This window comes from Pieris rapae, chromosome 13, assembly GCF_905147795.1.
Source record: "Pieris rapae chromosome 13, ilPieRapa1.1, whole genome shotgun sequence".
NCBI classification, from domain to species: domain Eukaryota; kingdom Metazoa; phylum Arthropoda; class Insecta; order Lepidoptera; family Pieridae; genus Pieris; species Pieris rapae.
This window is the reverse complement of record NC_059521.1, coordinates 9,650,466-9,678,338: the sequence shown is the minus strand read 5'-3', so window position 1 is coordinate 9,678,338 and position 27,873 is coordinate 9,650,466. Positions and strand designations below refer to the sequence as shown.

Here is a 27,873-nt window from a genome sequence, read left to right as displayed (position 1 = left end):
CTATATATATAAAAAAAGAGTTTACTCAACTGCACTAGTATCTTTATAAGATTGGAAATGAAAAATTTGTGTAATAAATTCGAAAGTATATCTTTCGCTGCACTAACATCTTTATAGAGTGAGGCCTTTTGCCAAAGCGAACAATAATGGTTGCATCAAAGACAGTCGGAGGCTGCTTCGGTCATCATTCCTCCACCAGCCGCTGACCAAATACGAACTCGGTGCGAGAAATTTTGATCTGTGTTGTGTTATGTGTGTTTGTGTTTGTGCAAAATGGTGCTAAATGCGAGGTAAGTAGAGTGTAAACAATAGTTTTTTTATGTGTTTTTGTGGTTTTGTGTAAATTCTATGTGATTAGTAAAAATATTATATATTTAACTATCGGGAATATTTTTATTCTTTTTGCGTATTTAGTGATAATATGTATTTTTACTAACTACAATTAGTTAAATTATCTTTTAAGGAACCAAAAAACTTTCTTAGTTTAAATAGACCCAAGAAATGCAGACTACTACTGCTACTAGATTTTAATTAATTTATAATAACAATTTAAATAAATATATTTATTTGTATAAAGTACCAATGTCTCAATTATTCTTCGATAGTGGATCACTCACAAATTTTATATTTGCGAGATATTTCGAAATGAAAAGTTTTCGTAAAAATATTACTACATACAACCTTCATTAAATTATTTTAGTAGTCACAATGGGTAATTAAATTTATTAAAATTGTTCTAAATTAATACATTTTAATTTAGATATATTTTTCCAGTAGATATGTGTTCGGATATTTGATATAACAATTTACGTTGAGATGAATTTATAGATTGGTAGCATGGTATTAATCCTAGGATTTGGTGTGAACGTTTTTGAGCTGAAAAGGAACTAATTTTCTGGTTAACAACCATTGAATCATCAAAGTAACGAACAGTACCAAAAACAGTAAATGCAAATTGAATGGCGGCTGATGCAGTTAAAAGTTTTGCGAATAAAATTATATTTGTACTAGTTCTGTGACCCCGCTACGCTTGATTTGATAACCGCGATGATTATTTGCTTTCAACGATTTTGAATAAAACATTTAGTTAATTCGGCGCGACCTTTCTACGTCTTGGAATGTCTATCTTTGTCTGTGGTTATATATAGAATCATAATTGAATGACCAGCCAGTAAGTTTATTATTTATGGTTCCCTTGGATGATTATTGAGTTTTGTTCTTAGAGACTAAGCTTTTAAGAGCAGTAGAAATATTTTTTTAAAAATATATTTGAAATATGTTCTGCAACAACTATATATATTAATTTGTACGGTAAATCTTATTAAAAATTTGTTATTGGTAACTTTAAAGTAAGCTTTAATGAATTGATGAGTAAATATTAGGTGTATAGAAGTCAATTAAAAACATACCTGGAAAAAATAATTAATTACTGGTTTTTAGGTTTGGGCTTCAGCTTTCTGTATCTGTTTTGTGATTCAGTTTCAAATTTCAATTCAGTCAATTTGATAGACAATATTTTTTTGAAGAATTGCTATAGGCATTGTAATATCTGCTGATCAGCGTCCTGTGCCTTACACACGCTGTCGACTCTTTGGCTCTAAAGCAAGCCGATTAAATGCGCACATAGAAAACCACATCTGTGGATCGAACCTACGACCTCAGGGATGAGAATCACACACGGGAGCCACTAGGCCAACACTACTCTTACACTGTAAAAAAAAGTGCATGCGTACAAAGTCACATGTCAGAAGTGAAACTTCTTTGTAAATTAATTATTACTAAGGCAAAATCCCAGTAGATAATCATTTACCAGTATATGATCACTCCATGTATTTGTTTATCTATATCCACGCTGTTTAATTTATAAGTGCTAATGAAATATAAATAATAAAATCTGCGTTGACTGTACAAGACGTTAAACGTAATTGCCATCTAAAGTTCTAATATGTAACTAATAAACGAATACATCAACCATTATCCTGTCTTTCTCACTCTCTGTCAATCGCTCTCACCCTTTTCGACAAAAACGCTGCACATCTTCGTGACGTTACATCCGTAAATTTTTTACCATCAAGCGCCTAAAGAACTTGAAAAATTAGAAACATAAAAGTAATTTATAACACCAGTAATAATAATAGTAATAGTAATAATAACAACGTTTGAAACATTTGTTTGTTTATAGTACAGTAACTTGGGTAATTACAGTGACTATACGAGGTGTAAAGCGATGTCATATGCCTTGGCCCGTGTTACGGAGCTTAACGGTGCGTTCCGGTGTCGCCTGCAATTATTGACATTTATGATTTTAGGTGACGCCATTTTTAAACTGCTTTTCATAAAACATTTAGAAATCATATTAAACTTCTCGCTACTAACAAAGAATCTAATTCAACGGAATTAGATATACAATAACTATTTATTTAAGTCCACCAGCATCACAGATACGTTAATACTTTTGTATTATTAATTAAATATTTGTCTTAGTTCTTTTACACTCAGCATTATATATTTAAGTATAGATTAATAACATACATACATAGCCAAACAACTAAGCTAACTACGAGTTAGTTAACTACTGAATTAAAGAAATATAGATCAATAAACGATTTTAACCTGATTAGGTCGTTAGTCAACAAACAGTCTAATGGAATGAATTTAAAAAACTAAGGATAAATACTGGAAGAGTAATTATTGTAGTTTCATACGAAATTAAATTTCATAATAAACAAGATAGGTTTAAGTATTTTGCCATCGCGTCCATGTTCTTCTAGTCTATTTCAGAGTAAAGTTTAAAAAAGAATTGGAAGCTCTGTGAATCGAGTGGACTCGAGAATCAAAGAAAATTTTAACGATTATAAAAGTGGAATTATCAAATATATAAAATCTTTTTTCATAAAAAATGAAACTTTAAAAATAGGCTTAGCCATCATTTAAGTAACAATGAACAATGCTTGGACGAACGTGTGTATTGTAGCAAAAAAAATCTTTTGAATTATTGTCTTTTTTAAATTAATTTGTTAAATGTTCCATTCCATTTATACTTTTATATATTGTGTAAATATGTAGATATTATTATAATAAATAAATATTATTCGTATGATACATTCCGTTTTGAATGCTTTAGGGTCAGAAGCAGATAGCTACAAAAATGTAAAATATAATTTTTTCGTTATTTATAAAAACGGTTTTAAAACTAAAATGCTTTAATATATTTCATAAACTAGAAAGAGGTCTACATAATATTTAAATACCGACTTCCGGTTGCCTAACTTTTGTTATAATTGACGCCCTTGTAATATAAAATTATTGTGGAAGGAAGCGTAAATGAGGTCGTTGAAATTGTCGATGTTGTAGGAAACGAGCTAAGGTCAGTTTTTGTTTAATTAACCGATTTATAATTGATAAAATAATGCACATAAAATAATCTTATCTGACGAGACAAAGATCCAACACTTGGTTCAAAGGTTGTTTGGTTTGTTAAGTTTACCATAATTGTCATATATTTTGGAAAAGAGAATTGACATTATACATGACATTGTACATGAACGTCAACAGAAAAGATGTTAACTTGATTCTAAATGTATACTTATTACCAGGTCGCAAGTCAAGGGCGTAGCGCGGGCAACAAACTTGCCGCGACTCTTTTTAATCGCCAAGTTTTGAGTCATACAAATTGATTGTAAGCCGCCATGAATATTTGAACTAGAGCAAATCAATGATTTAAATAATCATTAATTCTTACAAATGTCTTTATTGATTAATTTACGTTAAACCAAAGCTTTGAATTTATTCAGTGATAGTTCTCTAATTTCGCTTGAGAGTTTGTTGTAAAAACGGAGGTCCATAAGGAGTATATCTTCCGGAGCCTGGTTAGTCGTACGTTTAAATTTATTCTGTTTGGAGTATTATACTGGTGAATTTCACCATTTGTTTTAGAATCGTTTATACCTTTTTGTACATACAACAAGGCTTCAAGAATATACGGCCAGATAGTGGCATAATATTTAATTCCTTAAACTTATTCCGTTTCGCCTTGGGGAAACACAACAAATACTCCGAACGAAAAAACTAACGAAAAAATAGGGGTAATGACGAAAACGGTCAAACTTCATTGATAGCAAAATAACAAACCTACCTCTTCATTTACATTCGTACATTAAGCCCTATTTAAATAATTATTTCGACAACATACGATTATGCAACAGCCCAAGCTGTAAAAATACTATACAAGACACAAATAGCTAGATTCTATTCAACCACCGACATTGGACCATGGAAATAAATCTAGTCACACTGTGTATGAGTCAATATTAGTAAAATTGTATGTGAAGTAGTGAGTTCTACATATTTTAATATTTTTTTTACATTACTAATTCTGGGTTTTGAGTGCTTTTCAGCAGTATCTCACACGGAGATTGCTGTAAAATTGCATAGAGATAACATCGACGAATTGTCAAAATCTGCTTGGTAGAAAAGAATTCAACGCGTAATTTTTTTTTAAATCTTTGAACGCACGATCATTACTAAAAAGAATTTTGTTGTTCTCAAAGATCAGTGATTGTTATATTTTATTTATTTTTGTGTTTCATACATTGAGGGCAATTATTACAGAAACATTTCAGGGCCTAATTATGGTATAATTATTACTCATCTGCAATAAAGCAGTTAAATTGTCTTAGCCAGCATAGCATAGCATCTGACATGATTTATTTATTTTAATTTTTTGACAAATAATAAAAATAATTCTACTGGTAGGAAACTGATTGACACTTCAATATTTAAAGGAAAAGGTTAAACTCTTGATAGCGTCTTTCTCAGTTCAAATCGTCAAGTGAAATAATTTTCTTCACTTGCATTGCAAAAAATTCAGTATAAAACTTAAATTCTAATACCTAGAACAATATCTAAAACAATTCAATGAGTAACGGGAACAATTTGATCACGAAGTTAACTACAGCCCGATACGGATAGCGTTCGATTTGATGCGATTAATTTACTTTGAATGATCCGGATACTTGCTTCAGAATTAATCGTTGGAATGTCTGGTCATCGAAGATTGAGAACAAAAAAAGATGTGTAAATTTTCTTAACTACAGTGGTACAGTACATTATACAGGAAAACTATTAAAAAGGCTGTATTGGTCTTAGATATCCAGTTTCTCTGATCATTTTACTTTATAGGAATATGCTTTTCATTATCAAATACATGAAGATTTATTGAGTAGACTTGAGGCTGTTTCCAAAGACGTTTCAAGATTTCGTCGTTACTTTTTGACAGACAAACAGACATAACATTATTCCAAACAAAACACACACACATAACCACACAAAATAACAATAATTAAAGAATATAAATAAAAAATTCAAATGACATATCAAAAACAATAAAAAAAAATTTCTTTTCTCATTCGGCTTTTCACATTTGAAACGTCAAATGTGTAATGTGTGTGTGCTGTGGCTGTAATTGGCCCTGACTCGGCATTATGCTGAGGAGTAGAATATTCCATTCATTTAGTTTGTGCCAGAATATTCATTTAGTTTGTGCCAGTCGCAAAAGGAAAAAAAGAAAAGGAATGTAATACTTGTTCCTGTGTTACACTAACATAGAGAAACCAGATGGTATTCAGCTGAGATTTTAATAAAGGATCTCAGGGTTGAAAGGTCTTAAATCACTACCAACTTAACAAAATAACACACTTTTTTCCATGACATATTAAACAAATCATAGGCTAAATTTCAATTAATTGTAAATTGTCTAGTGATGAAATATAAACTCATAATACTAAACGTTTACATGTTTAAGAACAATACAGAATCTCTAACAAGCACTGTAAATAATTGAAATTATATTATTAAAAAATACACGGTTCCTTCTTAGTCCAGAACACGATCATACGGAAAGTATTAGGTAAAGTCATTTATAATACAAAAGACTACATTTGACAACTTGGCCTTACTTTTACTTACCCAAATGTTCACTACGTCAAACGTATTGAAAATTGTTAGAAACTTTAAGCTTGAAAAGCTTCAAATTACTCATTTTCCCTGCATTAAGGATACTCAGGCTACGCTTGAATGAGCAGGGGCCGATGACCGCGCTGGGAAGTTTATTGTAAATGTTTATTATCATTAAGCCATAATCTTTATGCAATCGTGCGGGGATTTTGAGGAAGTGCGTGACGGAATCACTTCATTTGGACACTTTTTATACTCGCCAATGAGATCGGACTGTTAATTAACCGTAAGGGGAGACAAATTAAGATATTACTATATTAATTGCGTACATTATGATATAATGAAGAGTAGCGATATTTATATTTCGTTTCTCATGGTTTTCACGGATGAGAGGGAATCGTTAAAATCATTTAATTTATTTATTTGGAAACAAAATAGATACATCTATACAATAAAAATAAGTTAAAACAAAACATAACAGAAACACATTGGATGTATCCACGAAAAATTACACTAATAAAGATATAATACAGAGCAAAGCAAAACAAACAAAACAAAACATGATAAAACAAATTACGAAGGCCACAGCCGAAGGTTCCAAAAAAAACCAAATGTTTTAAACTTATTTATTAAAATAAAAAAATTACAATTAAAATTATAATTATAATTACAGCTAGTCAATCCGAAGTTAGGAAATTGAATGCTACATTATATAAAATAATAAAAGACACAAAGAGGCTATATTGATTACAAAGCACAACGTGAGGCACGTGTAGTTCTTATTATAAATTGCGACATAGCGATACTGCTGACATCGTGTAACCTCACGGACGTGTAATACTTAATAAATAATAAGTTGAAGTGCATATTCCATGGTATAGGACTTCGTAACACCTCCCTCCTAAAATCAGCGACTATTCGAGAACTTTGTTTGAGAGAGTAGCTGATGAAATGTGTCCGGGATTCACTTTAACTAGACTGGGGTCTTCAGGAACTTGTTCTCTTCCAGGATGTCCTTTTGTTTCAGATTTAATTCCCATTCGTCTATATGTTATGATACAAACTAATATAATCGTAATCACCAATACTATATATAGAGGTATTGTAGTATGATATAAACTTATATCCTCATATTGGTTTAAATGTACCGGAGGCTGCATAGACATCTTCGTGTTAAGACTGTGGAAAGTGTTCAGGTCTACAGATGCCAGATTTAATATTGGTTGTTCACTATACTTGGATTCAATGTGTTGTGGTATTTCCAATATCTTCACAATATGACCTTTTATACGATTATTCACATTAGTAATGGTAAATCCTGGTGCCTTGAGGTAACAGTTAAGTGGAATGGTTGCTACATAACTGCCTTGTAGTGTCCTATATTGTTCTTGTCCACAGAATAATTTAACTTTCGTTAAGGTTGGAAAACTTATTGTATAATGCTTGTCATCGAGTTGTTCTAAAGCCTCATTTTGCAGGACAACTGAAGTTAAGGGGCAGGACTGATTGAGTTCCTGATGGGTGATCAACTGCTGGATACAATCATGTTTATCTTTCCTATAATCTGGCTTTGAGGTGCAAAGAAACCACGAATTCAACTTCGGACATTCTGTCTCTATGTACCTAGAGTCTTTTCCAGAAATTGCCAAAAATGGAGAGATGGGAATAAGGACTTTATGGTTTTTATTCGGGACAACAGATAATTTATAAAGGTCATAGGTATAGGATATAACAATTGGGACTTTTATTACTATAACAACTTGCCTCCCTGAGTAAAAATATCCTATAAACTAATAAAATAAAATATAATGAACTTAATTATTTCATAAAACTGTCTAAATTCTATGTCAAGGACTTTATCACTAGAGTATAAAATCCTAAGTTTACCTATCATTACTTTAACATTATTTAAACTAACACGGCTGTTAAGTTCCGTCTCTAACTTATGTTCATTATCGCATAATCTAGGTTACCAGAAATGCTTTTAATAATGGAACCTAGACCGTCAATGAGTTCTCTTTTGCGACGTACTGACTCAAACATACTAAGTTCGTTTGAAATTACAGCTATTTTTTATTATTAAGATGTCTCAAATGAGGATCAAATAGAGAAAGCGTCAACCATAGTAGTATCCTGTAACAAAGTGGGATGTTTAGAACTTCGCTTAAGGCGTGATTTTGCAACGGGACCACGCTTCTTTTTTGTATATATATGAATGGGAAGATCCGCGAGCACTGTGTCTTGCGTATAACGTGGTGCTAATTTCTGTCGGGATGCCATAGGATTACTTATAAAAACTTGTTGGTCTGGGGTATAGTCTTTTTCAGGTTCTCTGTCTTTATTTCGGTTTTCAGTCAATTGAGTCCTGTCATGTAAGGAGGTTTCGTTAATAATTTCATATACTTGAGTCATTCGTCTTCTATGGTCCTGAGAATACTGTTGTAATAAATGTTCGGTTAAGTCTATGTCTACAGGGTCACGAGGGTCAAAATGTCCTGTAATTAGGTCCAATGGCCTACATTTTGTGAAACTGTGAATAGAACTATTATAGGCTAAAATGGCATATGGCATAAGATTGATTGCCGGTTCGTTTGGTTTCTCTAATTTTAATATTCTTAGATGTTCAAGGATAGTTGAGTGGAATCTCTCAACGATTCCATTGTCATTCGGAGAATGAGCTAGAACCTTATGATGCTGAATTTTGTGAAGACGAACAAATTCTAAAAATATTTGATTAGTAAATTCAGTACCTTGATCCGTAACTACAGTTAACATCATACCATGATGGGTACAAAATATAAGAAGAGCTTGAACTACACTTAAAGCTGTGCTATCTCTCAAGTGATAAGCTTGTGCATATTTGGAAAACGCATCGACTATTGTAAGATATTTCTCTGACTGAACTGTGAAAAGATCGAGATGAACTGTCTGAAAGGGTTTAGAAGGGGGTGGAACTATACAGAACCTCTGTTTAATTGGGCACCTATCATATTTGGCTTGACCGCAAATATTACACTCGTTAATATATTTTGAAATGCTATCCTTCATTTTAGGCCAATAATACCTGGAAGATAATGCTAAGTAACATTCTGTAATACCACGATGATTTGTTTTTCCTTCATGGTATTTTTTTATAATTTCCTGTTGACGTAAATAGTCCTTAACATTTTCTAATTCTGTTTTCGTTAAAATAAGATTCATTGCGGAATTTTTAAAATTACTTTGTATTATGGGGATTATTTTATACATAGCTAATGGGGGTTGGATTAAGATTCCTGTCTTGACCTTGGGATTTACATATTCCTTAACTGCATTAATAACGTCATTGTCAATATTAGTCTCAGTAATTTGTATAGTCGTTTTTGTATGTGTCTCAAAAGGTTTCGTTACAGTTGGTCGCTTTTTAATGTCACCTACAAGGACAAAGCATATCTGTCTCGTAAATTTATTTAACGGTTCGTCTGATATAGGAACTTCAAGAATTGGGTTTTCGTCACTGGTATGAACTGTTTCAGTGGCAGAATCAGACTGTGATGGAGGTCTTTCAGATGTATTTACTATGATGGAACTCACGTCCTCATTGTGAATTTCGACGCGAGATAAAGCATCGGCATTGGTATTCTTTTTGCCCTGCTTGTATTCTGTGGTAAAATTATATTCACTTAATTTAAGTCTCCAACGCGTTAACCTAGAACCTGGTTCCTTAAGATTCATAACCCATTGAAGTGGTCTATGATCTGTGACAATCTTAAATTTTCTGCCAAATAAATACGGTCTAAAATATTTAGTAGCCCACACTATTGCTAAAAGTTCTTTTTCTATTGTACTATAATTAATTTCACTCGAATTAAGTGTCCTTGATGCATATGCTATAGGTTTGTCACTACCTATAGTTCCTTGAGAAAGTATAGCGCCAATAGCGAAATTAGATGCATCAGTCGTAAGAATAAAATCTTTATTAAAATCTGGATATTGCAAAATAGGATCATTAATCAATAATAACTTACATTTTTCAAAGCAATTAATGTAATTTGAATCGTTAAACGTTATTTTAGATCCCTTTTTAAGACACTGCGTCATAGGTTTTGTTATACGAGCAAAATCAGGAATAAATTTTCTATAATAACCAACTAAACCAAGGAAACGCTTTATTTCAGTGGCGGTTTTAGGCAAAGGAAATTTTTTAATTGATTCTATCTTGTCAGGATTCGGCTTAATACCGTCTTTACTAATTATATGCCCTAAATATGAAGTTTCAAGCTTTAAAAATTCGGATTTATCCATTTGTATCTTGAAATTTGATTCCCTTAATCTTTTAAAAACCTTTTCTAAATTTACCATATGTTCCTGTAATGAAACACTAAAAACTATAATGTCATCGAGGTAAACTAGACATATAACATTTTGAAGGTCTCTAAGAACATTATCCATAACCCTCTGAAAAGTTGAAGGGCTGTTCTTTAAACCCATGGGCATTCTTAAAAATTCAAAGTGCCCATGTTCTACGTTAAAAGCTGTCTTATGAATATCTTGAGGGTCCATTTCGACCTGGTAAAAGCCACTTGCCAAATCTAACGTAGTGAAATAATGGCAATTACCTAACTTATCTAAAACGTCATTAATATTCGGTATGGGATACTTATCATCTATAGTTTTTTCATTTACTTTTCTAAAATCTATTACTAGTCTCCACTTCTGTTTCCCAGAAGCATCAGCCTTTTTGGGTACAATCCAAATAGGAGAGCTCCAGGCTGAGTCCGAAGGTCGAATTATACCTTGCTCTAACATCTTGCCAATTTGATCTCTAACCTCTTGTCTGTGTACATATGGATAACGATAACTCTTTGTATAAACTGGTACTTCGTCAGTAGTTTTAATACGATGTTTAATTTTATTCGTGAAGGTAAGTGGTTCACCTTCAATATAAAATACGTCTGCGTAACGAGAACAAAGTGATACTAAATTTACTTTTTCTTCAGGATTAAGATGGTCTGTGCGAAGACGAGAGATAACATCATCAACACGATTAGGCTTAAGACAATCATAGCTTTCAACATTAAATATTTCAGCATGTGCGGCATGATCAAAGGAAAGTATTATATCATTATCTGTTGGATTTTCTACTTCTAAATAACCACGATTATTTTTGACAGATGTAATGCATTCATGAATAATACAATTACAGATAACTTGTTCTTGAACTAAAACATCACCATCTAGCGTATCGATAGGAACTCTTATTAACTTAGTACTATTAGCAGGTATTATATCTTCATACAAATTACAATTTCTAGAGTTATACATATGAATAGGATTCGAACCAAATTTAGTTACTAATAACTTATCCTTAAGATCAATTTTAGACTCCCATTTAGTGAGTAAATCGAGTCCAATCAAACCATCGAAATAATCATGAAATTTATATAAAAATAATTTAATATCTTCATTATTATTTAATTCCGAAAAACAAGGTAAAGTAATAGAATAATTATTCCTAGTAGTTGCATGGACATTAGTCACCTCGAATGGATCAAATGTCAAAGGTATGTCTGAAAAATAATTACTTACGGCTTCGGGGCTAATAAAAGACTGATTAGCGCCGGTATCAATTAATAACTTAAGTGGTGGATTGTAAATTTGAATATACGGTAATTGTCGTTGAATATGCAAATTAATTTCTATTTTGGCTTTTCTAACTTGACCGCTTTTTGAAAATCCTGATCTGAAGTTGAACTCTCTTGTGGCTCTTCAACAGTAGGAGGTGAATAGTCATTAGCGTCTTGATACTGTTCATAAGTCATGTCATAAACAGGCTCTGAATAATAATATTCCTGATAATAAGGGTCATAGTAATAGTCATGTTCATAAAAGTCATAGTCGTTTTGGTCATATAATTCGTTAAAATTAACATCTTTAAATTTAAAATAATTAGAAGGTGGTGGATTACCATGTCTAGACCAATCATGCCCGGTAAAAACGGGTTTAGGTTGAGAGGTCTTAGTAACATAATGACTTACACCACTCATCGGTTGTGGACCATTATTAATTGGTCTCTGTTGAGGTAATCTGAATACATTGCTCTGAGGACGGTAATTAGGTGGAGGAGCACCGAACATCTGCTGAGTTCTAGTAGGACCACGAGGCAACTGTGGTTTCATAACTGGCATAGGCATAGGCCTATTAGGTTGCGGGATCAAAAATCTAGAGGGGCCTGGCTTAAAATTAGGTACAAAATTAAAGTTACGCTGAGAATTATGGCTATTAGGATTATTATCACTATTATATAATTTCCTATCTGTACAACTCTGGTTGCGTTGTTGGATGTATAACGTATTTTGTTCCTCATGTACAAACTCGAGAGCTTTCTCTATTGACTCCGGCCGCATGCATCTTATTCGGGATCCTAGTGGATCACGAAGGCCACGCAAATAGGCTTGAAGAGTCAGTTTTCTATATAACTCTCTCTTTGCTTCAATGGTACTTTGAACGGAATCGTGCAAGCTAACATAGGTCATTATTATACTGAAAAGATTCTGACAACGCTCATAAAACTCTTGAGGCGTCCCCGAATCTTGACTTATAAGAGACAGATCGTTATATAAAGAGGTCTCATCACGGTGGTCTGCAAAATTATTTATTAAAGAATTACGTATGCTAATCCAATTTTCGGAAATTCCATTTGAGTTTAAAGTCCGCGCAGCAGGTCCAGTAACCTTATTGAGAATGCCATTAATAAGTGCTAAATTACTTAATTCATAACCCGGTTCCGCTGTTATAAATTTCGCCACTAATTGATCACATAAATTAATAAACCTTGTAAGAACATTAGGGTTACCATCAAACTCGGGAACTAAACGTAAAGCCTTAAATATGTTGTCAACTAAAAGCTCCGACATATTTCCTGTTAAATTTCTACCTATATCAAATTCTAAATTTCTACGTATAATACCTAACCTAGGGGTCCGTGATTCTCTAGGATGGAAAATCTTGGTATAGGATTATAAAAAAAAAACTTAAAGGATAATTTGGCAAGTCTAGATAAAAACTAGGTACTCACCACATCTGGTTTCTTTGATAAATCTATGTCTTGATTTCCCTCTGGCTGCAGGCTCTTGTAGGTTTCCGAATTTGCCCGGTCCGCGATCGATTCACTGACTTTACGAACAAATCCTACCGACTGCGCCAATTACGAAGGCCACAGCCGAAGGTTCCAAAAAAAACCAAATGTTTTAAACTTATTTATTAAAATAAAAAAATTACAATTAAAATTATAATTATAATTACAGCTAGTCAATCCGAAGTTAGGAAATTGAATGCTACATTATATAAAATAATAAAAGACACAAAGAGGCTATATTGATTACAAAGCACAACGTGAGGCACGTGTAGTTCTTATTATAAATTGCGACATAGCGATACTGCTGACATCGTGTAACCTCACGGACGTGTAATACTTAATAAATAATAAGTTGAAGTGCATATTCCATGGTATAGGACTTCGTAACAAACAAAAGTATATTATAATATTTAAAAATATATAATTATGGAACTGAAAGTAAATGTAAAATTCTTTTCTTTTTTTAAAGTCCATACAACAGAGAACTTTACTGATAGTATTAAATACGGTTTTAGTTAAAATTAATTTAGGTACAAACAAGTGATTAGTTATTTTTCTAACTATGTTATTATTAACATAGTGTTATTTCTTATTCTGATGTGTCTACAGAAAACACAGCTAGTATTGATAAAGAAATTAGCTATATCAGATAAATTTTAAGTTCGAGAGTTAGAAATTCTTTGATACTATTTGTACTGAAATAATAAATAGACAAATAGAGACATTGGCGATCCTTTGGTATTCCTATCCTAATGATTGTTTTCCTTTTCGTTAGTTAATGTAACGTGTCCTAGTGTTTGATTTCCGAGAAAATCGTTTTGTTACAGTCGGAACACATTTCCCTTATAAGTTTTAAAATTCCTATTCCATTTCATTTTGATCACAATTGTTTGTAGATTGAGAAGCAGTTTTTTTAATGCAAAATAAATTATATACCCAACTCAACCGCTCCATTATAGCTAATTTATATTTGTAACGGTAATAAGAAAAATTTAATACAAAATAAAATTATATTTTCGCTACCGATTGAACACGTACCCTGCCCTGTCATTTGACCTGTCATTATGATTATTCAAAATAATGCCTGCATCACGATCTACGGATTTTGCTACTTTACATTTAGTAACATTAGTTTTTTTGTTTGCAAATTGTTCACGATTTTGATACAATTATTCGATGGCTGTGAGAAAAGAAATTTGGGAATGATGCTCATTTGAACTTCTATTTAAGTCCCGTAACATTTCAGTTCTATCTTTTTTATAATAGATAAGTAGGCCATTTGAGTCTTATCTGTGGTAGAGCGAAGACATCCTCGTGTCGTCTGAACAGGAGGGATTCAGTTAAACCCCTTTAGCTATAGTTCCATCATATACTATTAATAATTGAGCGCATACAAGATAAATTTGCACGATACATTTAGAATATGTATGGCGTATCTCTATTACCCTTTTTTGTACCCAACATTATTTGTCTTGAGCATGGTGAGATATAATAAATTGGAAACCAGACGGGACTTTGGTATACTATGTACTGAAAGTCTTGTATGACAGCGAAGGCCAACGTTGTATGAGCCACTGGCGCCACTGTTGAACAGACCCTCGTTATCAAAGACGAGAATGTAGTTTCTGGCAGTATAGACATATTTATATGTTCGCGATATTGTTTTCTGTTTTCTGGTAATGACCGTATTGAGATAGTCTGTAAGGATATGTATGTATTTCTGTAATAAATAAATAACTGTTTCATGACGCATTTGTTTCTGAAAGTACTTATAGAAAATGAATACGTTTGGTACTTTTCACAATAAAGATAAATAAAATAATAACATTTTTTTTTGCTTTCAGGTTAATTTTCATTTGCTGTCTTGCTTTATTTAATGTGAGTAATAAATGTTTTTAACTTTATTCCTTAATGCTTAAGATATAATTAATGTCACTGCTAAATAGGCAGACTGTTTGGTTTGATAAATAACTTTGTCGGGTGATCTTCTGTGCCTATAAAACAAAAACAAATAATCACCGCGATTAAATTAAAATCTTCCCTGTTTCCTGTGTTGAGACATACAAGAGTTTTGTACTTTGTTAGCGGATGGTATGATATTATTTCATTATATAACTTGTAAAACAATAATATTTACAGGGTGTATCTTCCCGAATATCACAAGATACATCAGCTGAGTCATTGGAATCAACGGATAGCATATTATCTGCTGAGCTTCATGAAGGTTCTGGCGATGAACCCACAAGACCACTAACGAGAAAGGTAATTTCATCAAAGTTATTTTTTTGTTTAGGTAACGCAATGTAGACTTATGAACGTCAATAAAGAAATACATGTTAAATGCTTCTACTTTTACATTTACCACCAGTTCTCAAAGAACGGACGAGAAGAACTAGCAATAAACTGTCCGCTACTCTTTTTGATTTCCAAGTTTTTTGTTTTACAAAACGTTTGTAAGGAGCTGGAACCGTAACATCTTTATTAATTAATAATAAATATAAAAATTCAAAACAAAGATTTCTCTTCTATCAGCAGTAGGCAAAGAGAAATAGCTCCAACTTACATTCTCGTGCGAACAATACGCAAATACATAGCCGAAATTACTAACAGAGTAACTATAGTTATGTATATCAAAAACAAGCACGGTTATATTTTATAGTTAACTGACATTTAGCTTTACAGGATACTATTATGATATAATAAGAAAACCTTAGGGTTTGTTGAGTATAACTTCCTGTTATATTTAATAAGCGGCACATTTCCAGCGAATCTTTGTTCAAGTCACTTTTGTAAATTATTTTTTAACTAGAAATTACTAGTACGCTCCACAACAGTATTTGTCAAACTGACCAGATGATAAAATTTAAGAGAAACGAAAAGAATTTTAATATTTAGCACCGCATTGTATTAAAAATGACAACGCCATGGCGATCAAACTATTTAATCACCTTCCCACTCACAGTACGTATAATGTTTTTAAGGGAAGGTAATTAAATTTAGAAGGCACTGGTGATGTGATGGAGTACTTAGAGTTTTAAGATAATAAACACAGAAACATGTGCGGTCTTTAATTATTTAATTTTACGTAACTAACGAGAAATTAAGCTTCATCTAAAGTTCAGTAAATCTTTATTAATGCTGTCTGTGTGAAACTAAATAACACAAATACAGCAACGATACTTAAATTTACGTGTGAACAAGATAACATAATTTCTTAATACCTACCATATATAATATATAGGATAAGCATTTGTAATAATTTTAATAATTATATATTAATATAATATTTTTTTGCAGAATCAAACACGACTGGCTCTTAAACCCGATGGAAGTGAGCAGGATCCGGTGAGTATTTTTATTGACATTGCAATATCATTTCAATTATTCATTTAAACACACACAAAAATAAATACACTCTTATATAAGCGTTTTTTTAAGCCTGAATTGAGGAAAAATTTAAGTAGGCAGAAAGTATAAATTTACCTATATATATATTTATAATTTACATTACATAACATTCAAATAAAATATAAAGAAAGTCAATGTATATAATGTGTAAATTTAATCAAATTTACACTACCTATGATATGGAGTTGGAAAACGTTTGAAAAAATAACTTCTATTTCATGGTTGAGTTACGAGTTACACAAGTTGTATATGTACTACTAAACTTCAATGGGAGGCCACTGCTGGCTTATGCAATATAAATACAATAACACCATACATTATCTTTGAAGGTAATTAAAAACGGACATTGTTTAAATTAATACTTATTTACTATGAAGAATTTCTCAAAAGGATTTTGTAAGTTTTTGCGAAATTTTAAGTAGTTTCTAGTTATACGCAATTTCCATTGTGACTAGAGCATCACAGCGAGATAGAGGTCTCTCTATCTCGGTACTTACAGGCTGTGATCGACCTTAACATTGGGCTAATCGAAGTCTGCAAAAAAATTAGTGTCATGTTTTACGTGGACGTATTGTCAGTCCAAATCTCTAAATTAAATGAGTACGTTATAAATAATGTCTGAAAAGGATTTTCTTAATCTATTTTTTACATATATTTTTTACGACACTAAATTTGTTTATCACAGGATTGTGATCGTCGCATACTTAGTATATATGTCGCAGCCCATGTTTCAGGCCGTTTAGTTGTACGTCTAGGCTGTTATTTGAACGGCTAATTAGGTCAACGCACCAGTGTCAATAAAAACGGATATTTTGTTTGAATATATGATCAATCATTCCCAGTTCATTCCCAGGCTCTACTAAACATTTGAACGGCAAAAAGAGCAACGACTTAGCGAAATCTTACTGCGAATTGTGTTATCAGATAAATTGATAATGCAAGTGCGTTGTAGTCATCGTGAGAATAGTGTGTTACTATGTTGGTAGTAACAGCGCAGATATGCATCTTTGACCCGTCGTCGGTGTGTGATAAATAGCTGTTTCTCGACTTACATTGCACGCAAGTATTATCTGCCCTACATATATTTCCCTTCCCATCAAATCGCAATTATTAACAATTAGATTGAATTCGCTTCGTGCACTTCCTGTTTGCAATTGAAGTGATAATCTCACATTTATTCAGTGTTCAGTATGATTTTTAGGTATCCTAATTTCCTTTCTTTATTCAGCATAATGTGGGAAAATACACTTGCGTGTATTTATTTAATAAGTCTGAAAAATATCTGTTTTCTTATTGTTTATGTGTCAATGAGTATGTCCAAAATAACGCGACTGAAACCACTGGCAAGTTATTGATAAAGCAGTTCATAATACAAACATTTGTACCTACATTGTTTATAATGTGGGAGAAGATATTGAAAACAGTTAAATTTTTTTAGTGAATTATTAAGTTTGTATCTGTTTCATGATCTTTTGTCAATCTAATTGGCCAGATCAGCCTCCTGTGCCTGACACACGCCGACTTTTTTTCGTCGTTCGAACGATCGAGCGTCTGTTAAATGTAAAGGGCGTATTTACACTCGTATAAAAATTCACAAACACGTCTTTTGTGGCAGTCAAAAGCAAAAAGTAGTGCATTTTGTCTATACCAAGACGTAAAATACGCAGCCGAAACAAAATAGAAATGCCAGCGTGAAACAATATGTCATGTTCTCAATTCAGTTAATTTGCACGTACGAAGAAATTGATTTTATTGGTAATGGAGTGGCGACAAGGCAATTGGCCTAAATTTTATAATGTGAGACCGCCGTGCGACCGCGGCATACTTACCAACCAAATCTAGTTTTTTTTTCTGCAAAACTTATCGTGACTGTGAAATGGTGCATTACAGTTAATATTTGTTTTGAATAATGGATGCAATTTGTTACATTCTTGAATGCTTTTAAATAATTTCGTTATTTTTTTATTGGGCGTTTAGGCCGAGTCAGGTACGATCAGCAAGACAAAATGTTAAAAAGTAGACTTTATTAACATGCATTACAAATAAGAGGTTTATATTCATGATAAGAATGCTTGGATACATGTTGGTTCTGCTCCATAGGACAATCAAATCAAATAGAGCCTTGACAAAATCAAGCGCTTATTTTTTTATCTGTTTTATAGTTGTTTTTATTACTCTTTAATGTATAATATTCTCCGATTTCGATATTTTTAATTATGTGAGGTACATGAATACTAACAATACAATAATAGACCTGTATAGTAGTTTAATCTGGGAGTACATTGCCTTCTCATATAACTAATGTGTACAAACTCATAAACACAACAAACCTTCTTCTTCAAAGGGCAACTAGTATCATCTTTATATTTTATTAAACGATCAACAGAGCCTTTTAGGTGGTCTAATTGGAATAAATTATTTGACTTTATGATAATCTTTTCTCTAATGGGGCACACTTCACAACAGTTACATTATTTTTTCTAAGATCAGTAGAATGCTTCTTTAGAAACAATTATTTTTTATCAGAGGGAGATATTTTTATAGGCCATAGGAAAAAGGTTCGTACCACAAAATGTGTATCCCAGTATTTAATAAAAATGTTGATGTGTTTGGTAAGACTCAGAAGTCGCACTTGCAGGAAGGAGGTTGTTAAAGATGTTTTATCTCAGGGCTATCAGTGTTCCGCAACCATGTTGCATGTTTACGCTCCCGGGAAATGTGAAAAATTACCGATTGCCTTATGCATGTTAAAATCGGCAGCTTGTCTATAGATCTTAATTGGAGAAATAACAATGTAATTGAGTATATCATTGCGTATATTCGTCACGGCTGCTAATAATGAACTTAATAAATGATTGTCGAAAAGTTGTTCAAGTTACAGTTGTTGTTGCTCTGCTGTCCAAGCATAAATACGCAAATAATAAAATACCTCTACACTTCAAAGAGTAGGTACTAAAGCAAAGTATGTGAAATTCCACCTTTTAATTAAAACATAAGTAAGACAAATTTACACGCCACCAGTCTGGTAGAATATGTGAGATTTAGATTGTATTACCATAATATTTTTGTACCATACTCTTACAAATAAATTATTTTAACTTTAGACATCAGTAAATTTAATAACCTTATTAATTTCTACATTATCATTACTTTAGCTAAAAAGTTCAATGTTTGGAATACGTTATTTATGGTTAAAAGTACAGACAGTTTAAATTTTTTTTTAGACATGTTGAAGTTCGTTGCGTTAAGTGATGAAACTTCCTAGTGAAGAATGGTAATGTCAAAATATGAAACTATTACGACAATCATTTTAATCTGCAAATACTGTCATGTTTAAAAGTAAATTACCTTTTGTTAACAGGTCGTGTTTCTGTCAGACAAGAATAGCTACATCCCAGTGAGCATCAAGCCTCGTTCGCCATCTTCAGAGCCTTCTTGGCGAGAGCCCCCAGCCTGGGAGCGTGAATACAGACGGCAAAGGACCAATGGCAGTCGGGTTCAATGTAAGTAAACATAGCAATGGAGAAATCGATAGAACTTAATATGTTGCTGTGTTACAGCTGCGTACTTTTTTAATGGAACGAAAAAAAGGGAAATCTAATTAGTACCTACAAACACGTGATGGTTTTGCTAGGAATTAAACCTAAATCCTTTGGGGTTATAGGGTTAGTTGCCTGGTATATCGCTCGAAAGTGATAAGGCTTTTCATTTAATTGTTGTAAATTGTATTTTTTTCTGTATGCAACGAATAAAGATATATGCTTTAAATGTAGTAACTTAACGTTTTCCTCAGATATTTCTCATAAGTCATAAACTTGTTTTTTTTAAACCTAGAGATTCCATGATCAAGGCACTATGCCAGGCCATTAAATCCCGGGTGCCTACTGTGTAGATGTATGCTTTGTGATGAGTTTGTAAGCGGCGGATTTCCCACTTGGCGTATTGTTGTGAAACCGGAAGAATAATGATGTTATCAATATTTACAAGGCGTTTACAAGTACCCAAAGTCCATCTTAAAACGATTTAAAAGTTTGTTAATATTATATTAAGTTTTTACGTTTTACTTACATATTTTCAAAAAAAAAATTATAATCTTGAATTACTTTTATTTTTGCATTTCCAAAAAAAAAATACAAAATAAAAATTGAATTCATTTTCCTGTTCCTATATTGGGATAGCTACCATAGCTCATAAAGATTTTTTGATTTCAGATATTGAAGCTGAATGCCAAGACGACTTTATGAAGATAAGAGTTGGTTTCAACGGCTCGTTTTCAGGATTGGTTTATTCTGCTGGTAAGTTAAATACAGCACGCACTGGAAATCACACTGATGCTAATGTTATAAAAATATATATATATCTAAGTTTCCTGAGATCACCAACCTAACAAATTTATTTTATAATTATTAAGTAATTCGTTTCGCCAAGATTCTTGTTTGAACCAGTAAATTTTTACGTGTCGAATGTTTTTATCCATAAATCTTAAAGTCTTTATGAACAATAGTTTATATGATATTCGAATAAACAAAAGATGTTTGAAAGAGCTTTCCGCCTGATATTACATTTCTTTTATAATTTTACGTCTGCATACAAGTGGGTCTCAGCCATGTGTTGTTAATTTGGTTAGGTTTTTGGTAAGATATGCTTCCAATGTTTTCCATCACCGCCAGTTGCACATATTAATTCCTTTAGTATCCAGCCAGGCTTCGAACTCACGATTTTGGGTTGAGAGACCATTGTGGATCACTGTTGCCACTCTGCCCTTAATGATATGTTTTATTAATCGTGAACAAAGGACGGATTACTTGAATTTGAATTTTGTGTGAAAATTAACAATTATATTATTTGTATAGGCGGATTTTCCCGTTATTAAAATTGCGAGATAACTTTGCATTGTTTAGCACAACGATACAACCGAAATTACGTATTTATTCAATTTTATTTAATAGGCGTTAAGAACAATTAAACACATGTCTCGTTAGTAGTTTGACCTAGTTGCCTAAAATCCTTAACAAAGGTGACTGGTTTTTCATACGTAAACTCTTTATTGATGGAGTTTTATTATATTTAATTTTGTTTAAATTTACCGAGGAGCTTCTGTAGCATAGGAGACTTACTGAAGATATATGTTTTTAGGTTATTCATACGACCCTGACTGTATGTATATAAATGGTTCGGGTCGTGATTACTACGAGTTCTATATACAGCTCAACCGATGTGGTACTCTTGGAAGAAATGGACAACACGATGAGACTAGAAAAAATCCCACGGTAAGAGATTCTTTCTTAAACTGTAAGTAGAAGAACTGAACAATTCTTAAACTTTGAACTGAATTTACACCGTCTATATCATGGACGATAACGAAAAACTAATCAATGAACTAACAATATAGAACACATATTGTTCTATATTGTTTTTCCTTTTTTACTATCGCGGAATTTGCTTAAGGAGTATTAAGAATATCCATAAAACACCTGCATCATGACACCCAACATACACGACATAATATATGTATCGCGTGTGGAATATTAGGAGTTACTCAGTTTTTTTTTAATAATTTTTATTTATCTTATCTTTGGATTATATCTGGATATATCTTTAGTACAATTGTTTTTTGTTATATATCATTGATGTTATCTAGACTTAATAAAACTCTTTGTCGCAGAAGAACCTTATGTGGAACACGATAACGGTGCAGTACAATTCTCTGATTGAGGAGGAACTGGATGAGCATTTTAAGGTCACCTGCGAGTATGGATACGATTTTTGGAAAACTGTCACCTTTCCATTTCTCGACGTCGAGTAAGTACATTTGACTAGACGCTCAAGTTTAGTTCGATAGCGATTGTAGAAGTTGTTCAAATGCATGTTAGATAAAACTCTTTGTTTGCAGCTAGTATCAACTGGCTTTAAACGTTTAAAACTTGAACTTATAACTAACATAACATAAGTACTTATTACTATTAAATAAGTGTAGACAATCTATTGGACATAATCGGGAACGATAATGTTATATTACAATTTATTAGTGTGGGAAAAATTAGGGCCATTTTACAAGTATAATTGCTAACATTTGGTTTGCACTTCTAATTATTTAGTAACATATACCTGTAACTTAACTAATGTTAGGTAACATCTCTTGTTTATGATTTTTTTTTTATTTTCTACAAGCAATGTCTCATGAACATATAACAGAACAATAGCGCGTTGTAGTTACAATTTGGAATCACACATACATTTTTTGGAATTATAATAATAAATATATTTATTTCCAACACACAATTATACAGTTCCTACATTATTCATAACGTTCGCTTACTTTTTCTTTATGGAATTAAAAAAAAAACGCTTATTGGAACGCGTCATTATTTACTTAAGGTTAGATTTTGGTTTCAATAAAAGTTAATGTTGGAACTAATCGTGTAGTGAAAGTAGAACCTATATTACCAAGGTTCAAATTTAACGTAAACTTTTATTGATTTGTTTGCATTAGCCTAGAAACTACACTATAGTGTGACGTTGCTTTTTCATTGGAACGAAATTATGAGATATTCAAGTTTAAATTTTCGTGGAAACGAGGGCAAGTTTTATATAGAACTTTTGTCCCACATTTTATTTGTAAACTGAATTTGACGCTTTTTAACTCGAATGGGAAGGAATGCTGTTTGAGAATCGTTTATTCTCTATGGCTTAACATGGGAACGTAAAACTATGTATTACTGTGTATATGTACTGTACTTTAAAGGTAACTCCGTAAAAGACCGGAAATTGTCTTGTCAGCCTTGGCTTTGACAGTATCCATGGGTATCATATAAAATGAGTCTCATGCCCGTTTGCCCTCAGTTCTATAAATTTTTTTTATAAAATTTTTCGCCCTTATGTAAGTTAAGTAGACTTTATAAAAAAATATAACATTTTAGACATAGTTATGTAAGGAATACAAACGTGTGTATAAGAACAAGCAAAGACATTTATTTACAAAATTCTACGAGTGTATGTGATAAATTTAAAAGGCATAAATTTTTTTAATGGTATTTTTGGATGAAGTTAATTTATTTGTAACAGTAACTGTAATTATAATATTTTATGTAAAATTTCACTGGGCATCAAACAGGTTAAGACGCGAAGGCTTGTGTTGTTTAGAAATATTATGTTATAGAAATTGTTATGTTTCAGGGTCGCTACTGGAAATCCCGTAGTATTTACGTTGCAACCCCCTGAATGCTATATGGAAATTCGGTCTGGCTATGGTGCTACTGGTGCACGAGTCTCGGGTCCCGTACGCGTGGGAGACCCCTTGACTTTACTCATTTACATGAGAAGTGCTTACGGTATGTTTATTTTTAGATATTAGGAGCGTAATGCAACTTGGTGATTCTTCTCGTCGTCCAAAGTAGCAAATGTCGAAGCATTCATGATTTACTGATCTACATATAGATTTGAATAAATAATATTTTTATTTCATTAGAATCAAAATTAAAACATTCAACATTAAATAATGATAATAATAATAGCCTTTATTTCCAAAAATAACTTTAAAATTTAGGAATGTTTAATCATTTAGTTATGTTTTGGTTTATCCACCGTTGGACATAGGACTCCTCCATCCAAAAACATTAAATAGAAATTCATTAAAACTACAAGTTTCAAAGTAACACATAACATTATCAATATCTGACAAGAATGCGCAAAAAATAATTTTCGGGTCTTTTTTTTCCGTTTAAAAAATTACGCAACTCATTTTATAACACTAGAATTTAAATCCTTTAAATTATGATAGTCGTTAACATGAAGGTTTAGATAGTTTCGTAATACAAATATATTCCTTAAAAATTACTTCCTTTGTAAGAAAAAACTATTTTATATTTGAAAACTATTTGAACTATACAAATCAAAAAAATACTTATATACCAGTTAAGCTATTATAAATGATGTATTTCGCTATTCGATTGTGTGAATTACTAAGAAAAAACTATTTAACAAAATCAAAACAGACTTCGTTAAGCGAAACTAAATTAGCCCTTAAAACGGTATACGTAACAGTTTCTGTTTCAAACAACGTAATTGTTACAACTTTAACGCGGATTATACAAGGGCGGAGGCTTAACGGGTTATGTCGAGATTGCGTGATTTATCGTTATTCGTAGTTCATTGATCCGTCAAATTAATTGTAACGGATAGTTTAAATGTGTCAGTATCGTACGGTAATTGAATATGGGTTATGGCGCGTGCTAAAGGGAGCAATGTATGCGTGTAGACGATTAAAAACCACGGAGAATCATGGTTTGAAACACAGTTACTTTAAAATATATTCAAGTGGATGCATCAAAACAATGTGTGTCGAATGGAGTAGAAGGTTTTTTTGCATGGATGGATAATCCATAAAACAGAACCAATCCATTACGAGTACTGATTCTTTCGATTGGTAAAAATAAAAATAAATCAGTCCTTTAAAGGTTTGGGCCTCAGGTTTCTCTTTCATGATCAAGAAGGTGATTAGCCGCCTGTGCCTGACACACGCCGTCGACATTTTGGGTCTACAGCAAGAGATCTACCAGCCTCAGTGATGAGTCGCACGCAGAAGCCGCTCTCTATCTCTTCTATCGATTAGTAGTTTCCATATAAAAGTTGTGATTAACACAAAATCACTTTGTAATATCAATCGGTTCGTTATTACAACAAAATCTCTACACATTAATTCAAATGATTCTGAATTTAACGATTCGGATGCTCTCAATTAGTTTTGCCAGCTGTCAATCAAATCATTTGTAAATATCGTCTGTGTTGGCTTGTTCTTCCGAAGGGCGCGTTATTAAAGATACCTTTCTTTTTAGTGACACAATATATGAAAACTCCTTCGTCAGACCAGAACACAAAGACTCTTGCCCTTCTTCTTTTAAACTTAATCTATGAAAAATGTGTTTTCAGATGGTTTCGATATTGTGGTAAACGACTGTTTTGCACACAACGGTGCAGCTAAACGGATACAGCTCATTGATGAGTTAGGGTATGTTATATAACTGTTAATTGTGTTAATTGTTATAAGGTTAATACAAAGTAATTAATCTCGCATTTTATATTATTATTGACATAATATACATACACAAGAATTCATTCGCTTATATTCTATTGTACGCGAGGGGCTAATACAAATTAAATCCTTTTTTTTTTTACTTTAAATTTTGACCCAAGATGTCTTAATATGGAACATAGTGTAATGGTTGCAGCTCCTTATAAAAGAAAAAACTGGGCGATTAAAAATAGTGGCGGAGAGTTTATTGCCATGTCTTCTCTTCCGTTCTACGCCCTTGATTTGAGAACTGGCTGTAAATGTAAACTTAGAATCATTTAATGTATATTTCTTTTTTGACGTTCATTATGTTACCTATATGAATAAATGATTTTTGAATTTTGAAACCGTAAAAACAGTTAAAAATAGAGTTTGCGTATACTTATACGTACGTACGTATACATTGTGTCATACATGAATATTTCATAGCAAGGAAACATGATCACTAATTGGTATTAAACTTCCAGATGTCCCGTTGATGACAAGCTGATCTCCCGCTTCCGAGGATCGTGGTCCGAATCTGGCGTATTCGAGACACAAGTGTATGCATATATGAAAACGTTCCGATTCACAGGATCACCAGCTCTCTATATAGAATGCGATGTTCGAATGTGCCATGGACGGTGTCCTGTAAGTAGCTATCATTTTATATTTAATTAGCACTATCAAATAAAATATGTTAGCAATTTTTTAACTTCACTCCCTTCTTTTTACCTGTCAAAAGGTCTTTATTTATTAAATCAGCGCTAATTTTTTTATTAAAATTGCAAATTCTATGGTATGTTATTTACATATTATAGTTTAATATTTAAGAAATTAATATAACCCGAAGCATCGGGAAAGGGAGAATATTCTCCGAGAGTTATGACATCGCCTGCTAATAAATTATTATCTAGTAAAAACTGAGGGATTTATACTATAAGTTAAAAGCAAGAGTAACGTTCTAGTTGACTTCAATAGGTCATTAACAAATTTCCTCTTTAGTCCCAGCCTTGCCACTGGCGAAACATGAAGAGTGTGCGTCGTCGTTCAGTGGAAGAGAGCGCTAGTGTTGCGCCAAGACTGTCAGAGAACATCTCTCTCTTTCAGTCATTACGTGTTTTGCAAGAGGGAGAAGAGGACGAAGAATTATCGAGGGCTGGTACGTATACTATTCTCGATTAATTTAGAAGTATGACAAACAGAAATAATGTCTTTCTTCTTCAGAAAACAAAATTAATTAAATTAAAAACAATTTTTTTTAAGATTGAAAACATTATACATTACAGGTTGAAACGGAAAACATTTGTGCAACATTTTTATTATAAAATGTGTTAAGTAGACATTATTGTTAAATAGTGTTAACATGGCAATAGGAAAAGAAGCTGCCCACGAAACAGGGAATCCTAGTGTGAGGGCTAGTGCACTCTTTAACTAAACATATCGTTTTTTCTTTTCTTCTTTTATATAACTAAAAATTGCGTTATACTTGAATATCAGATTCAATTCCCATCCCGTCTTACTACTACACGTTGTAAGTCAGTGATTGTTAACTTCATTAGAGGCATACCTTCTACCTTGTTTAATTCAAGACTAAACTGTGAGTCAAAGCATAACATAGTGTATAATATATTGTATACATAATAATATCAGACAACACTTAACATCAGGTGAGCTTCCTGCCCGTTTGCCCCCTGTTCTATAAAAAAAAAAACAGGTGTCGCCATCTATTGCCTGATACCAAAAAACTTTGCCATTTGAATTAGTAACATAATATGAAACAGTTTCAGAAGGCCAGACCTGTATGAAGACATCAGCGTTATCCGCAATGATAGTATCTTGTGGGTTACTGATTGCCGCACTGCTGGCTGCTCTACTAGTCGCGGCTCGGGGCTGGCGGAGAAGTGAACGAAGAACTCCCCTCCATGCGTACGTGCCCCATAAGGGACGGATAAAGTAATGTCGAATAGTGATTTCTAAATAATCTATTATGTTTGGTTAGGAGCTTAACCAAGTATCAAACACGTAGCTTCGCGCGGTATACAATCGTTTTTGGCTGACGGCTTTAAATTGGAAATCTTAGTGGAAAAAGATCACTAGGTTATATTTTTATCAACAAATACAATTAAGACTTATTACCTACGCATATTGTAAGTAAAATATATGATAGTCGAATTTTGTATGACGTAGGCACGATTTCCACCATTTTATTTGACATAGAAAATGTATAGCTGAAAAGCACGCGACATACTGGCAGTGCCAACCATCTTTATTTATTTATATATGGCTCGGATGTCAGGATATATTTTAACGACTCACTAATATGGACACAATAAACTTAGTT

The 27,873-nt window shown here is 32.5% G+C and overlaps 1 protein-coding gene across 2 annotated transcripts; it reads left to right on the top strand.

The window, feature by feature from the left end:
- The first annotated feature begins 178 nt into the window (after positions 1 to 178).
- Positions 179 to 27,766, top strand: LOC110995895. Of its 2 annotated transcripts, none has more exons than XM_045630856.1 (13): positions 179 to 290; positions 14,917 to 14,950; positions 15,212 to 15,334; positions 16,370 to 16,417; positions 19,842 to 19,983; positions 20,692 to 20,775; positions 21,617 to 21,750; positions 22,149 to 22,282; positions 23,657 to 23,811; positions 25,409 to 25,487; positions 26,018 to 26,180; positions 26,535 to 26,691; positions 27,314 to 27,766. In XM_045630856.1, exons 1-13 carry the CDS (start codon positions 274 to 276, stop codon positions 27,487 to 27,489), a joined length of 1,446 nt encoding a protein of 481 aa, XP_045486812.1. In that variant the 5' UTR covers positions 179 to 273; the 3' UTR covers positions 27,490 to 27,766. The 2 variants fall into 2 exon arrangements, with proteins under 2 accessions (XP_045486812.1, XP_022118984.1); XM_022263292.2 differs by having other exon boundaries at positions 22,146 to 22,282.
- The last annotated feature ends 107 nt before the right edge of the window (positions 27,767 to 27,873 follow it).

What these genes read in the sequence shown, in the direction of transcription:
- LOC110995895 (XM_022263292.2), top strand. An exon ending in AGGATTGGTTTATTCTGCTG is followed by an intron (nt 20,776 to 21,616) that starts GTAAGTTAAATA and finishes ATATGTTTTTAG; the next exon opens with GTTATTCATACGACCCTGAC. An exon ending in CAGCTCATTGATGAGTTAGG is followed by an intron (nt 25,488 to 26,017) that starts GTATGTTATATA and finishes TTAAACTTCCAG; the next exon opens with ATGTCCCGTTGATGACAAGC.